The sequence below is a fragment of the Capricornis sumatraensis genome, chromosome 8 (genome assembly GCF_032405125.1).
Source record: "Capricornis sumatraensis isolate serow.1 chromosome 8, serow.2, whole genome shotgun sequence".
NCBI lineage: Eukaryota > Metazoa > Chordata > Mammalia > Artiodactyla > Bovidae > Capricornis > Capricornis sumatraensis.
This window is the reverse complement of record NC_091076.1, coordinates 44543859-44560589: the sequence shown is the minus strand read 5'-3', so window position 1 is coordinate 44560589 and position 16731 is coordinate 44543859. Positions and strand designations below refer to the sequence as shown.

General features: G+C 38.5%; 1 protein-coding gene across 1 annotated transcript; it reads right to left on the bottom strand.

Annotated features, from left to right (window-relative positions):
• Window positions 1-1359: 1359 nt before the first annotated feature.
• Window positions 1360-10286, bottom strand: LOC138084453 (tripartite motif-containing protein 64-like). Its single transcript, XM_068978749.1, has 6 exons — window positions 9876-10286; window positions 9277-9372; window positions 7973-8216; window positions 7669-7676; window positions 5723-5822; window positions 1360-1853 (listed from the first exon to the last, which is right to left on the bottom strand). The coding sequence occupies exons 1-6, from the start codon at window positions 10284-10286 to the stop codon at window positions 1360-1362; spliced, it is 1353 nt and encodes a 450-aa protein (XP_068834850.1).
• Between the last annotated feature and the right edge of the window lie 6445 nt (window positions 10287-16731).

Genomic DNA, 16731 nt, shown 5'->3' with positions numbered 1-16731 from the left:
GCACTTTTTCACCATATCATCACAAAAGAAGATAGGATTACACCACTGAACAGCATTTTCTAACCTGTGCTCAAATGGTCTCTTCTAATTACTTTGTTACTCAGTGAAGCCCATTTATTTTCCTTACTAAATGTGAAGTGTTGAGCTTAGTCTATTACTTTAGCCACATTTTAGAAAGCCTTATCAGTGCTGGAATAATACTTGTTTATATGAATTCATTAATTCAGGCATTTTTCATTGATCCACCTAATACTTGTATTCTATATGCTGCATTGGGTAGTAAAAACATAAAATATAAATATATAACACAATAGACATAAAATGCTAGGGATGATGTCAACAAAAGAGAGGAAATTGATTTACAGATTTACAAAAAATTCAATTATTTTGAGGTTTAAAATATCGACTGTATAATTCTATTTTAGGATATCTATTGTGGATCAGTAAATAAGAATCTGCCCTGCAATGCAGGTGAAGGTGGGTTCAACACTTGGTCAGGGAACTAGGATCCCACTTGCCCCAGAGCAACTAAACCTGTGTGCTGCAGCTACTGACCTTGCCTGCTCTGGAGCTCACATGGCACAACTAAGACCCAGTGCAGCCAAACAAATAAGTAAAGTATTTTGGAGCTTCCTTCATAGCTCAGTTGGTAAAAAATCTGCCTGGCATGCAGGAGACCCAGGTTTGAATCCTGGATTGGGAAGATCCCCTGGAGAAGGAAATGGCAACCCACTCCAGTATTCCTGCCTGGGGAATCCCAGAGGAGCCTGGCGGGCTACAGTCCATGGAGTCACAAAAGAGTCAAACATGACTTAGTGGCTAAACCACCACAAAAGGTAAATATCGTCTCTTCTTTCTTAGAAATTTCCATTAAGTACTAAAATTATCTACTAATTTGAGGAAAGTTTGCTCAGTGTTATGATGAGATGGTATATGCTTAGAGAGTTTGTAAACATTAATGGGCATTGGAAATTTGGGGGGTGATTGATATGTTCTGGAATTAGATATTTCTGGTTTCACACATTTTTATATATTTCTAGAAGACATTGAATCATGTGGTTTAAATGCAGTGATCTTTATGGTATATAATTTTTAGTTTAATAGATTGTTACTTAAAAAGGAAGAAAGGCAATAGATTATATTCTATTAAATATTCCATAAAAATTTTATTAAAAGAAAATTTAATTAACAAATTAATGCATAGAGCATGGTTATGCCATTTTGTAAACATACAATCATTATATTACATTAAGTAACAATGTGCTTGGACAGTCAGGTATCCTGTGGCCTCACATGAGGTTAAGGACAGCAATATCCCGAAAGAAGTAGTTTCAATAAATGGTCCCAGAAGTGGGCACCTCATGGAGACCTAAGGCAAAGAAAAGGCTTCAGAGGGGAGGAGAAGGGGGAAGGAAGGAAACTATATATGAGGGAACTCCTGAAAACATCATAGAAGCTCACAGCTCCATTGTCATAATCCAGAAACACGCCAATCCTACCCAGAGGCCTTTTCACATACTGAACTGAGGGTCGAGCGTTGGTGAAGAGACTATAATGATCGTTCACATTCATAGAAAAGAGAAGAAATGCTTCTTCAGAATCAATGCTGATAGTGGTATCACTTGTCAAGATGTTTTTACAGACTCCCAGAATCCAGTTGGAGGACTGCATCACATCTGCCTCCCAGTAATGCCTCCCGGAGGTGAAGGCCCGAGCTCCCCAGGCCACAAAACTCTCCGTACCCCGGGGCTGTCTGGACATGCCATGGTCGTCATCTCCAAACATCAGACTTGTATTATCCTCAGAAAGGCTCACATTATGAAAGGTCATTTTCTGACGCAGAACGTTATCCACTGCAGAGAGAACAAAAATCAGGTCAGCAACTGAGATTTCCATGTCATGAGAGATAGAATCTCTCGACTCAATAAATTCTTTCATTTTCCTTCCTCCAAGGAAACAAAAAACAAAGAGCAGATGAAGTTCAGACTGGTTTTCTGTGAAGAATAATTATTTTTAGTATCTAGAGCATATAGAAACATCTCAAATCAATTAGCAAAAGGAAAAAAAGACAGATATATGGAGAACTGTGTGAAATCTGATTTAATGTCAGTCTCTTGATACTTCGCCTCAGGACTAACCTAAACATTCTTTTTTCTTTTGTTTAGAAATCGTTTCTTATTTCCTTTGTCTTTAATACCATGAAAAATGTGGATGACATGTTACTATCATATGGACATTTTTGGGTTTTATTCTGTACCAATTATTTTCAAAGGTCCAAAATTTTATGAAAAGGCATAAATGAATAATTTGGGACCTTCTAAAACTATGTTCTGAACTCATTCTATGAGGCCACCATCACTCTAATACCAAAAGCTGACAAAGATGCCACACAAAAAGAAAACTACATGCCAATATCACTGATGAACATAGATGCAAAAATCCTTAACAAAATTCTAGCAATCAGAATCCAGCGACACATTAAAAACATCATACATCATGACCAAGTGGGCTTTATCCCAGGGATTCAAGGATTCTTTCAATATCCACAAATCAATCAATGTAATACACCACATTAACAAATTGAAAAATAAAAGCCATATGATTATCTCAATAGATGCAGAGAAAGCCTTTGACAAAATTCAACATCCATTTATGATAAAAACTCTCCAGCAAGCAGGAATAGAAGGAACGCACCTCAATATAATAAAAGCTATATATGACACTCCCACAGCAAACATTATCCTCAGTGGTGGACAGCAATCAGAGCAGAAAAAGAAATAAAAGGAATCCAGATTGGAAACGATGAAGTAAAACTCTCACTGTTTGCAGATGACATGATCTTCTACATAGAAAAGTTCTACATAGAAAACCCTAAAGACTCCACCAGAAAATTACTAGAGCTAATCAATGAATATAGTAAAGTTGCAGGATATAAACTCAACACACAGAAATCCCTTGTATTCTTATGTACTAATAATGAGAAAATAGAAAGAGAAATTAAGGAAACAATTCCATTCACCATTGCAACAAAAAGAATAAAATACTTAGGAATATATCTACCTAAAGAAACTAAGATTTCCCTGGTGGCTCAGAGGTTAAAGCGTCTGCCTCCAATGCGAGAGGCCTGGGTTCGACCCCTGGGTTGGGAAGATTCCCTGGAGAAGGAAATGGCAATCCACTCCAGTATTCTTGCCTGGAGAATCCCACGGATGGAGAAGCCTAGTAGGTTACAGTCCACGGGGTCGCAAAGAGTCGGACACAACTAAGCGACTTCACCTTACCTTACCTAAAGAAACTAAAGACCTACATATAGAAAACTATAAGACACTGGTGAAAGAAATGAAAGAGGACACAAATAGATGGAGAAATATACCGTGTTCATGGACTGGAAGAATCAATATAGTGAATGAAAGCATACTACCCAAAGCAATCTACAGATTCAATGCAATCCCTATCAAGCTACCAATGGGATTTTTCACAGAACTAGAACAAATAATTTCACAATTTGTATGGAAATACAAAAAAAAAAAACTCTAATAGCCAAAGCAATCTTGAGAAAGAAGAATGGAACTGGAGGAATCAACCTGCCTGACTTCAGGCTCTACTACAAAGCCACAGTCATCAAGACAGTACGGTACTGGCACAAAGACAGAAATATAGATCAATGGAACAAAACAGAAAGCCCAGAGATAAATCCATACACCTATGGACACCTTATCTTTGACAAAGGAGGCAAGAATATACAATGGAGAAAAGACAATCTGTTTAACAAGTGGTGCTGGGAAAACTGGTCAACCACTTGTAAAAGAATGAAACTAGAACACTTTCTAACACCATACACAAAAATAAACTCTAAATGGATTAAAGACTAAATGTAAGACCAGAGACAATAAAACTCGTAGAGGAGAACATAGGCAAAACATTCTCACAGCAGGATCCTCTATGACCCACCTCCCAGAATACTGGAAATAAAAGCAAAAATAAACAAATGGAACCTAATTAAAATTAAAGGCTTCTACACAATGAAGGAAACTATAAGTAAGGTGAAAAGATAGCCTTCAGAATGGGAGAAAATAATGGCAAATGAAGCAACTGACAAACAACTAATCTCAAAAATATACAAGCAACTCCTGCAGCTCAATTCCAGAAAAATAAATGACCCAATCAAAAACTGGGCCAAAGAACTAAATAGATATTTCTCCAAAGAAGACATACAGATGGCTAACAAACACATGAAGAGATGCTCAACATCACTCATTATCAGTGAAATGCAAATCAAAACCACAATGAGGTACCATTTCACATGAGTCAGAATGGCTGCAATCCAAAAGTCTACAAGCAATAAATGCTGGAGAGGGTGTGGAGAAAAGGGAACCCTCTTACACTGTTGGTGGGAATGCAAACTAGTACAGCCACTATGGAGAACAGTGTGGAGATTCCTTAAAAAACTGGAAATCGAACTGCCAAATGACACAGCAATCCTGCTGCTGGGCCCAAACACCGAGGGAACCAGAATTGAAAGAGACATGTGTACCTCAATGTTCATCGCAGCATTGTTTATAATAGCCAGGACATGGAAGCAACCTAGATGTCCATCAGCAGACGAATGAATAATAAAGCTGTGGCACATATACACAATGGAGTATTACTCAGCCATTAAAAAGAATCTACTTGAATCAGTTCTAATGAGGTGGATGAAACTGGAGCCTATTATACAGAATGAGTAAGCCAGAAAGAAAAACACTAATACAGTATAATAAAGCATATATATGAAATTTAGAAAGATGGTAATGATAATCCTGTATGTGAGACAGCAAAAGAGACACAGATGTATAGAACAGTCTTTTGGACTCTGTGGGAGAGGGTGAGGGTGGGATGATTTGGAGAATGGCATTGAAACATGTATATTATCATATGTGAAATGAATCTCCAGTCCAGGTTTGATGCATGATACAGGATGCTCAGGGCTGGTGCACTGGGATGTCCCTGAGGGATGGTATGGGGAAGGAGGTAGGAGGGGGGTTCAGGATGAGGAACATTTGTACACCCGTGGCAGATTCATGTCGATGTATGGCAAAACCAATACAATATAGTAAAGTAAAAATAAATAAATAAAATATTATTTTACAAATAACAAATAAAATAAAATATTTTTTTAAAAAATTAAAAAAAATAAATAAAAGTATGTCTGGCTAACCATGTTCACATATCCTTCAGCTGTTTTGAGATTGATCCGATAGCAATACAATTATTCTACTTAAGCCATTTTAGTCTTTCTTGTCGATTTTTTTTCTGATAACAAATATTCTTTTACAATGCAGTTTTTTATAAAGGCAGTTATAACATAGAGCATATTAGAACCCAGCAAGGACATATTTAACTTTCAAGAGTGAAATAACTGAGTAAACAAAATATTGATTGATATTTTGATTGACTGATCTTCACAAAACTAAATTCTATTTCTTTATAATCACATGAGCAACCTGGTTGCTCTTTTCTTGCTCTGTCTATGACATAAACATATGTCTGGCTTTAAATCATCAGTAAACTCTAGTTGAGCAAAGCTCAACTGCGATTGTATTAATATAGGCAGAAAATATGCAGCAACTTTGTAAAGTTATGTACTAACCTGATGTCAGAAAATATAAAATAACAGAAGAAAGTTCCTTCCTAGGAAGCTCTCATGAAATGCAGTCCTGATCACCACAGGGATGACTCTTACCTCTGAAGCTGTTCAGCGTGTCTAGGATTCCAGTGACAGGCCAGCAAGTGAGCTCTGGGTTCACTGACTGAGGTTTCTGCATCTCTACCAAGTCAGTCCTGTAACAAATGACATCAATATATGTCAAGACCAAAGGCTAATCATATGAACATTAAAAAAAAAAAATTTATTCCAGGAAATGTCAGAATTCTCTTATTTTTTGGTTAATTGCATATTATTATATTCTACACACTTGGGAATATAAAAATGTTACTATATTCTTCTCTAAATGTAAGTTATATCAAATTGCAACTTCCCCATTCTTCCAAGACATGATTTCAGTTTTCAAATCATTGAACTTCATTCCCTCCCTCTTATTCCATCTCAGGTAATGCAAAGATCCTGGGCAGTTTACAGAGACCAGAAAATTCAGGAAATTCCTTTGAGACTTAAGATAGCAAGTAGTTATCAAGGATACATTCTATTAATACAAGGAAGAGTTCACTGAGTGAGACACCTTTGGTTTTGTCAGCCCAGAAAGGGAATCCAATTCAAGCCTGGCTTCCCTGGTCCTGGAAGCCTAATATCCCAGAGAACACCAGGAAACCCTCCCTCTGAGGTCCTGCTTACAAGAGGGCTTGCTGTGATGAAACAGGCTAAGTCACTGCTACTGCTAGGAACAAAATCATAGCCCTTTTTCCCATTCTTAGGGAATCTCCCTCTTTACTCTCTTATTCATCTTCCAGCTCACTATGGTAGGTGCTTCCTTTTTGACAGCTTAGAAAGTTCCCTTCACTAAAGTTTATTGTGAGCTTCCCAGATGGTGTTAGTGGTAAAGAACCCCTCTGCCAATGTAGGAGACATGAAACACGGGTTTGGTCCCTGGGTCAAGAAGATCCTCTGGAGTAGGGCATGCCAACTTACTCCAGTATTCTTGCCTGGAAAATTCCATGGAGCCTGGAGGGTTTCAATCCATGGGGTCACAAAGAGCCAGATACGGCTTAGTGCATATATGTCAATTCCATATTCTCAATCTATCACACTCAAACCATTCCTCCACTCTGGTTCTGAATGGAAAATGCTTAGAAAAAACTTTCAGAAAGTTCCAAAAGGTAAAACTTGAAAATGCCAAATAGCAATGAACTATTTACATATCATTTAAATTGCATTTATCTATTAGGTGTTGCCTTGAGAATCCCATGGACAGAGGACCTGGTGGACTTCAGTCCATAGGGTCAAAAAGAGTCAGACAGGACTGAAGCAACTTAGCACACACAAACATACACACATAAGTAGTCTACAAATGACTTAAAGCGTATGGGAACATGCTTATAAGATATCTGCAAATACTATGCATTTTCAATAAGAGATTTTTCATTCTGGAATTTAGATATTCAGGAGGAGCTGAAAGCAATTTCCAATGGTACCAAGAAAGAAATGTGTAACACACTTAATCAAACAGAGAAAGTTGATCAGAATTAAAAATCATTAATTTATACTCACATCTCTAATATATTTCCCAAGGCCTGCAATGAAAAAAAAAAAAAAGATGTTACTCATGAGAGTTCTGTCCTTTCACATCTTCTGTACTGTTCCTGATTGTTCAATAAGGTATTGTTTTTCTAATTTTCTTCTAAGGAACAATCAGAAGCCATGTTAATAACAGAGCTTAAAGTAAAACATGATGGGCTTCCTCAGGGCACATTAAGGAAGGAAGGAGGCCAGGAAGTGTGTTAAATGATGCAGCCACATCTAGGATTCCAGTGTCACTCATTGCCCATGCTACTTCCAAGGAGCAATCTCACCATCTATGATAACAATTAAAGCAAAACAGGGAACCATGTAAGACAAACTCTAGAGTGCCTTAAAACTAATGACCAATTCTGACAATCTTGCTTAGAAAATGGGCAAAACCTCAGTGTCTGCACTAAGTTTGGGATAACAGCCAAGTGACAAAGGTTTAGGATAACATCTACTGAGATTTATTCCAAGAAGTTAACTTGACCCCTAGTCACAAAATATTGCTGATTTTGGATCATCTGTCTGAATAGTACTCTGGATCAAACTGAACATATCTGGCCCTATGTTAGCTAGAAAAAGGGCAAAAATCTTCCTAAGATTACCAGGATATGATAAAATAGGAGATTAGACAAATACAATAATGGGGGTCAGGGAGCACCATCCCTTAGCTGAGAGTAACAGTATATGCAGGGAACATTTCAGTGTCACAGCAGCTCGTCTAGAAGACTGTCTCTCTCTCTGAGGACGGACCCTCCTTTCTCACCTGGAGCAGCTCCATGTCCGGCTTGTGGCACAACTCACTCAGCTCTCTATACGTTTCTTTCAGACTTTCTCTCTGTTGAGTCATTCTGAACACACTCTCCTTGAGTTGGTGACAAATTTCATTTGCTTCTTGCTCCAGGGCCTCCAGGTGCAGTTGCTCCTCCGTCTGGAGCATTGGATGCATCCTCTGATATTCAAGTTTGATCATCTCTTTCCTTAAGGCCACAAACTTCTGAGGGAAGAGTGGATTCAAAGCATTGATTATGTTCACATTCAAAAGAAAATCTCAAATATTATTTCCTAAATATCATCAAAAAAGCTGTTGAAAAAATTTTGCCTCACACATCAAAAGGTCTTGAATATTTGTTGGTCCTTCCGGTCCATCCTTTCTCTTAGTGCTTAGTCTCTGCCTGTGTATAAACCAAGCTATCTGAGGGGTCCCAGGCTCTCTTCCTAGGAGAATTCTTCAGGGTTCTTCAGTCCAGTCCCTCAGTTGTGTCCAACTCTTTGCCACCCCATGGACTGCAGCACGCCAGGCCTCCCTGTCCACCACCAACTCCCAGAACTTGCTCAAACTCGTGTCCATTGAATCAGTGATGTCATCCAACTGTCTCATCCTCTGTCGTCCCCTTCTCCTCCAGCCCTCAATCTTTCCCAGCATCAGGGTCTTTTCCAATAAGTCAGTTCTTCCCATCAGGTGGTCAAACCACTGGAGTTTCAGTTTCAGCATCAGTCCTTCCAATGAATATTCAGGACTGATTTCTTTTAGGATGGATGGGTTGGATCTTCTTGCAGTCCAAGGGGCTCTCAAGAGTCTTCTCCAAAACCTCAGGGTTCTTACTCTATCAATTATTTCCTTTCTAACCTGAATGTTGTTTTTCTCTTTTTTTTCTTTCCCTGATTTTTCCAAGTATTCTTCTATGAGGCAAATCCCACTTGGTAAAATTTTTAAAATATGCTCTATTTTCCCTCTAGGTACTACTCTCCTCTCCTTCTCAGTCACACTGAGTACAATATTGTCTTATACTTCACATCTGAGAACATTCATTCAAACCTTCAAAACTTGCCCTAGGCATACTTTTCATGTTTTGGTTCTCCAACACACCAGTATTCTTCAAACTAGAATGCACTGGCCTGTTCTAAATGTGATTACTGATAGGTCATTTGAAAACAATACTTTTCCAAGAAAGAGACCAATATCCTTTAAGGGGAACTTATAGTGACCTAAACGTCTAAGCTAGCATTCTATCAATATCTATACAAATAATTAAATTGAACATTTTTATTCTTACCTTAAATGACCGAGCCTTTTTAGCTTCCTGATTCAGAATGAGTTGCACTTTTTCTCTCATTCCCCATAAATAATCCATTCTATTCAGAAGTTTCTCCTGAAAAATATCCATGAGATTTACTGATATGGAAGATGATATCATAAGTTTTATCCCTTTATTCATGAGCAAAGGCAGTTGTTGGTAACACAGAAATCTTGAGTTAGAGTACTGTGGTCCAGTTTTCCCACATGAATCTAATTTGACTGGAACATTTCAGTGTCAAAGTGACAGAAGAGCATACTAGAGAACTGGGGGAACTTTACAGATGATGAAATCCATTTCCTAAGAAATTGCCACTCAAACTCTGATACAGCACGAGTAAGAAAGCTTCAAGCTCCCATCAGAAGCCTGTGGCCCTGGTGCCACCCACCCCAGGATGCTGCATTTCCACACGTGTGGACAATTGGGCAACAACACTGAAAGGACACATTATATGCGAGGATCCACATTCAGAACTCCCACCTCCACTATCTCCACCCCCACCACCATCACAGCATCCTGGTCTTCCTCTCTGACTTAGGAGCCTCTAGATCCCAGACTGCTCGAGAGGCATCACCTACCCGGGACTCCTCAGCAGCCCTGTGTATTGGCCTGTGGCTGTGAGCTGCGTGCTCGGGGCGTTCAGAGCAGGGCCCACAGAGCAGGGTCTGGTCAGCCTCACAGAAGAGGCCTTTGGCTCCCTGGTGTGTCACACAGATCTGCTCCTCAGAGCTGTGGTCGTGGTCAGCTCTGGCCCGTCTGGCAAGGGAAGCCAGCCTCTTGAGGGCAATGTTGGTTTGGAAATCGGGCCTCTCTGATAGTCCCCTGCACTCAGGGCAGCTCCTTGGAGTCTGGCCTTCTTCCCAGCAAAGGCTCAGACAGGGACGGCAGAAGCTGTGCCCACAGTCTATGGTGACGGGGTCCAGGAAGCAGTTCATGCAGATGGAGCAGGTGAGTTCGCTCTGGAAGGTTTCCAGTGTGCCTGAATCCATGTTTCTAAAAATGAAAGAGAGAAATATAGAATATAAGAGAGAGAAAGTCTTTCTTCTGCCCTGATCAGGGGAAATAAAGCCTTTGGACCAAGTCTTGTCTTGAACTCCTAATTGATTTTCATATTTACTTACCCCCCAATACAAATCTAGAAATGTTAAATACAGAGAGGATGGGATCATGGTTTGATACAAATGATGAAATTAGATAAAGAGTCCCTAACATCTTTTTTTGTATAAAATAAACCATGATCTCAGTCATAACTAAATTACATGGAAAAGCTAAAGATTATATCAGAGGGTAAATGTTACGATGATTCCAGAGTTACTTTTATTAGCTGATTGGTGTAGAAGTACATATGTATTCTCAGTCTGTCTCTATCTTTCTCTCTGGCTCTTCATGACTCACTGACTAGATCCTGAACCTGCACACACTTCATCTCTATGCTAATGTTCTCTTTTGCTTTGAAGTATCATATGTGCTTTTTTTTTTTTACAGACAAGTAAAATTGTTTACAAACAATTTAAACTTAATATAATCAATGCTGGCTTTAATTTTGAAGTTCCAAAACTATAAACATTTCAGTGTTTGCTTCTAACTTAAATAGTAAAACTCCTTCCTTTAAGACAAAAATAAATAAAAAAATATGTTATTTCTAGTTCAGGAAAACTATTTTTCCTGGAATCAGTTTAGATCATCAGAGTTGGTCTTATTTTGAACTAGTAAACATTCAAGCTACAACAATAATCACTAAAAATTAATCAACTGGTTTTTAAAACATAAGAAAAATGTTTGAATGTACACAAGGTTTCCTGTCTACACTAGAAATTCCAGAGTTGTAGTTAATGGAAGCAATTTAATATCCTCTTTGTTTCTAATATTTCTCTCTTTGACAAATGCCACTTCTTGGGAATCCCTATTGGTTGATTGGATCCACTCTGAAAACTTCAATTCCAGACTGCAAACTAATGGTTTTAAAAAGGTAACAATTATGACCTTTACAAGAAGGTATTCTGATTAATTTCATCCATTTAACTCATGCTCTTCTTTGTAAAGACTATGAAAGGTATACATCATTTTGAACATTTTAGGAGTTCTACGGATTTTATAAATACTCATGTCTTTAGGAATGTCTTTTAAGACCCAAACACATCTAATGACCTAAAAGGTAATGGGAAATATAAATGATTAAATAATATTACAGATAAAATATCTGCCACAGATATTCTCAATATTGGTGTCATCTTCCAAACCTAAGAAAACCACTTGCTTGCTTGAACAAGAGCCAATCTAATCTTTAATTAAATTAAATATTTAATTAAAACAAATATTTAAATGGAAAATATTTGGATAAGGGAAAGTGAGCATGAAGATATAATTTCAGTTATCACACATTGTGACTAAGTATTTGGTTTAACTACATGATTCTTGTTATCTTCCCTGTCTTTGAGAAGTTGAATGTAACAGCCTACTTCTTTCCAAGGCTGAAAATTTAGCTCTGGTCAAAAGAGACAGAAAGTAAACCCTTGCTTAATTGAACAACAATAACATCAGGTTTAAGATGCCTTTGGAAAAATTATGAGCAGTGATGTGCACAGTTATATTTATAGGTAAAAAATTATTGACAGGGCCATTACAGACTTCTGATCAACGACTACAAAATGTTCAGCAGTATAGAACCTAACGCCATGGACTAAAATGTCCATCAAATAAGGACACAGTTTGATGAAGAGGAAATACAGTAAGCTCAATTTAGAATGGCCTGCTGCTGCTGCTAAGTCGCTTCAGTCGTGTCCGACTCTGTGCAACCCCATAGACGGCAGCCCACCAGGCTCCCCCGTCCCTGGGATTCTCCAGGCAAGAACACTGGAGTGGGTTGCCATTTCCTTCTCCAACGCATGAAAGTGAAAACTCAAAGTGAAGTCGCTCAGTCGTGTCCGACTTGTAGCAATCCCATGGACTGCAGCCCAGCAGGCTCCTCCATCCATGGGATTTTCCAGGCAAGAGTACTGGAGTGGGGTGCCATTGCCTTCTCTGTTAGAATGGCCTAGAGACTGGCAAAAAATTCATTATGAATATAATCACTTCTATACTGATAACATTAATGATCATGATAATATGAAAATAATAGGAGAACCTAATATGTGTTGCTTACTATTTCTAGGCATTGGATTAGCTCCTGTTATATAGGTTAACTATTTTAATCTTCTGAACAATGCTAACCAGTTTTCTATTTTTACCCCCAATCTGTAAGGAAGTGACTTGACATAGAGTGAGTAAAATAAGCAGTTTGTCTACAAATATCACATGGAATAAAATGCTTGATTCAGTGATCACATAGAGATATTACTGTTGAAATTAAAAACAATCTTTTGTGTCCACAATTACCATTACAGCTTACTTAAGTGAACATAGCAGAATCATTGTACCTTCATCAAACTCACCTTTGGGTTCTGTTAATGAAAATTTCCAATCTTATTCAGTAAGTAACTCTGTTAAATTCAGGACAGAGTTTAGGTGCTCACCTCCTTGTGGCAGAAACTCAAAAGTATCCACAGACCAGCCAACTCCAAACACAAACAGCTCTGACGTCTGGAGAAAAAGAGCTTGGATCTTTGCTGGATGCTTTATATATGCTCTGAGGACCACACCCATTTCTTAACAAGCTCTAGAGTTATGAGCCCTATAAAAAGGTATAGGTGCACATGATTAGATTTGGAAAAGTTGATTGATTAGATTTTGGATTCGATTGATTGAAACCTACTTAATCCAATCCCCATGATCCAAGCTCTAGTAAAATGTAATGACATTACTTTACACTTGTAATCCATGAAGTTGTTGTTTGGAAAATAAATGAACTCCCCAAATATGAATTTCATCTCTCCATTTAATGAACTATATTATAGCCCTAATTGCATTGACTCATCACTCACTAGATTTATTCATCTGTCTGAGTTTGCCTGCGTTCCTTCGGTGACAATTCTTCAGAAAGTGGAATCCTTCGCATTCCATTTTTCAACCCCCAAGCTCCTCAATAACACCACTGCTCTGGTCCTTACAACCTTTCACTCTTTGGTGACGACTATTCTCAACCTCATCTGAACTAAAATTCTCTCAAATTTCATTCTTTTCATTCAGTCCTCCATGAAATTCTTTCCTCTAAGATTTGAGTTTTTTTGTTTGTTTCGTATGTGTGTGTTTGGTTACGCACTATTGCCTTTTTTCTGTCCATAACTGCACACACAATAGGTGTTAATGACTGCTTTCTAAAACCGTCCCTTTACTTCCCTCCCTGCATATGATTTCATTCCCATTCATTCAAGAATAGAAACATTGATACTATGTTGCAAAATTAGTGATTACATCATAGTTGTATACTATATGATTGACTAAAAAAGTCCTAGACAATTTGAGGAAGAAATGTTATACTGATGGTTAAGTATGGGCAGCTATCTTTTAAGGTTTTCTTTATTTTTTACAGTGTTTTCATTCTAGCCTTCAAAAACATTTTCTTACTTTAACCCAAGACGGGTCATAGTGCTTCACTCAAGAAAGGAGAATAGACATGAAAATTTATTTACTTTAAAATTTTTATTGAAATATCATTGATTTACAATGTTTAGTATGAAGTATACAGCAAACTGAATCATTTACACATATACATATAGCCACTTTTTAAAAGAAATTTTTCCCATATATATCAATACAGAGTAATGAGTAGAGTACCCTGTGTGATACAGTGGGCCCTTATTTATTATCTATTCTATATATTATAATGGCTATAAGTCAATCTCTCAATTTTTCTGCCCCTTCTTATAAATTGCTAATCATAAATTTGTTTTCTACATGTGTATCTCTTTTTTAAATAACTTCATTTGTACCATTTTCTTAAGATTCCACATGTAAGTAATGTCATATGATATTTTTCCTTTTTTTTTTGCTGACTTCTTTTCTTCCTTGTCCTGACAATATCCAGGTCCATCCATGCTGCTGCAAATGGCGTTTTGATCTTTTTTATGGCTGAGTAATATTACATTGTATATATGTATGACATCAACATCATCTTTATCCATTCATGAAAAGGCAAAAATATATAACACTGAAAAATGAACCCTTCAGGTCAGTAGGTGTCCAATATGCTACTGGAGAGGAGTGGAGAAGGACCTCCAGAACGAATGAAGAGGCTGAGTCAAAATGGAAATGAAGCCCAGTTGTGGATGTGTCTGGTGGTAAAAGTAAAGTCCTATGCTGTAAAGAACAATACTGCAGAGAAACCTGGAATGTTAGGTCCATGAATCAAGGTACACTGGAAGTGGTCAAACAGGAGATAGCAAAAGTGAACATTGATATTTTAGGAATCAGTGAACTAAAAGGGACTGGAATGGGCAAATTTAATTCAGACGACCATTATATCTACTATGGTAGGTAAGAATCTCTTAGAAGATATGGGGTAGCCATCATAGTCAACAGAAGAGTCCAAAAGGAAGGATTTGGATGCAATCTCAAAAATGACAGAATGATCTCTGTTTGTTTCCAAGGCAAACCATTCAACAGCATGGTAATCCAAGTCTATGCCCCAACCACTAATGCTGAAGATGAGGCTGAATGGTTCTATGATGACCTACAAGACCTTCTAGAACTAACACACAAAAAAAGATGTCCTTCTCATCATAGGGGACTGGAATGCAAAAGTAGGAAGTCAAGAGACACCTGGAGTAACAGCTAAGTCTAGCCTTGGAGTACAAAATGAAGCAGGGGAAAGGGTAACAGAGTTTGGCCAAGATAACACACTGGTCTTCCACCCTCTTCCAACAATACAAGAGATGACTCTACATGTGGACATCACCAGATGGTCCATACCAAAACCAGATTGATTATATTCTTTGCAGCTAAAGATGGAGAAGCTCTATACAGTCAGCAAAAACAAGACTGGAGCTGACTGTGGCTAAGATCATGAACTCCTTATTGCCAAATTCAGACTTAAATTGAAGAAAGTAGGGGAAATCACTAGGCCAGTCAGGTATGACATAAATCAAATCCTTCATGATTATACAGTGGAAGTGACAAATAGATTCAGGGATTAGATCTGATACAGATCTAATGTAAGAGTTGAACCATAAAGAAGGCTGAATGCTGAAGAATTGATGCTTTTGAACTGTGGTACTGGAGAAGACTCTTGAGAGTCCCTTAGCAGCAACGAGATCAAACCAGTCCATCCTAAAGGATATCAACTCTGAATATTCATTGGAGGGACTGATGCTGAAGCTGAAGGTCCAGTATTTTGGTCACCTGATGCAAAGAGCTGACTCATTAACAAATACCTTGATGCTGGAGGCAGGAGAAGGAGGCAACAGAAGAGGAGATGTTTGGATGGCATTACCAAGTCAATGGACATGAGTTTGAGCAAACTCCGACAGATAGTAAAGGACAGGCTGTTGTCCATGGGGTCACAAAGAGTCAGACACAACTGAGTAACTGAACAAAAATCCTTAATATTATTCAATTAAAATACTGTATCAGTTTTTTTTTTTAATTTGTGCAGTTGTATAACAAATACATAGTGGAGACTGCCGTGGTGGTGCAGTGGAAGAATCAACCTTCAGGTTGATGGGTCCTGGAAGATTCCACATGTCTCAGAGTGACTAAACCCCATATACCACAACTACTGAGCCCAAGGTCTAGAACCTAGGAGCCACAACTACTAAGCACGCATGCTGCAACTACTGACTATATGCCTAGAGCTTGTGTTCTGAAACAAGAGAAGTCACAGCAATGAGTAGCCTGTGCACCACAATGCAGAGTAGCCCCTGCTGCTGCTGCTGCTGCTAAGTCGCTTCAGTCGTGTCTGACTCTGTGCGACCCCATAGATGGCAGCCCACCAGGCTTCCCCGTCCCTGGAATTCTCCAGGCAAGAACACTGGAGTGGGTTGCCATTTCCTTCTCCAATGTATGAAAGTGAAAAGCGAAAGTGAAGTCTCTCAGTTGTGCCCGACTCTTAGCGACCCCATGGACTGCAGCCTACCAGGCTCCTCCATCCATGGGATTTTCCAGGCAAAAGTACTGGAGTGGGGTGCCATTGCCTTCTCCAGAGTAGCCCCTACTTGCCACAAATAGAGAGAAGCCCATGCAGCAGTGAAGACTCAGCACAACCAAAAATAGGTAAGTTAAATTAGGAAAAAAAATTTTTTTAAGAAACGCATAGTAGGAGGAAAATAGATGTTGAGTGCCAAAAAGAATAAACTGTCATTGCTGGGACTTGAATGTGTTCAGAATCTTTGCATATCTTCTCCTACTTTGTTCTTTATCTCAGGTAGCCAGACACTACAGCCTGAGATTCCAAAACTTTTATGCAACTTGGTTTCCAGCAGGCTCTGGAACGACATTAGAGGGTAAGAGAAAGAGAGAAGTCGCTGTTATTTCTTCTCTTCCTCTCTACCTCAGGCACCA

Bases quoted from the DNA above. Each gene is read 5' to 3' on its own strand.
- LOC138084453 (XM_068978749.1), bottom strand. From the start codon at position 10,286: ATGGATTCAGGCACACTGGAAACCTTCCAGAGCGAACTCACCTGCTCC. The intron at 9,373-9,875 runs GTAGGTGATGCC...GATATTTTTCAG, and splicing joins GGGCTGCTGAGGAGTCCCGG to GAGAAACTTCTGAATAGAAT. The intron at 8,217-9,276 runs GTAAGAATAAAA...CTCTTCCCTCAG, and splicing joins AAAAGGCTCGGTCATTTAAG to AAGTTTGTGGCCTTAAGGAA.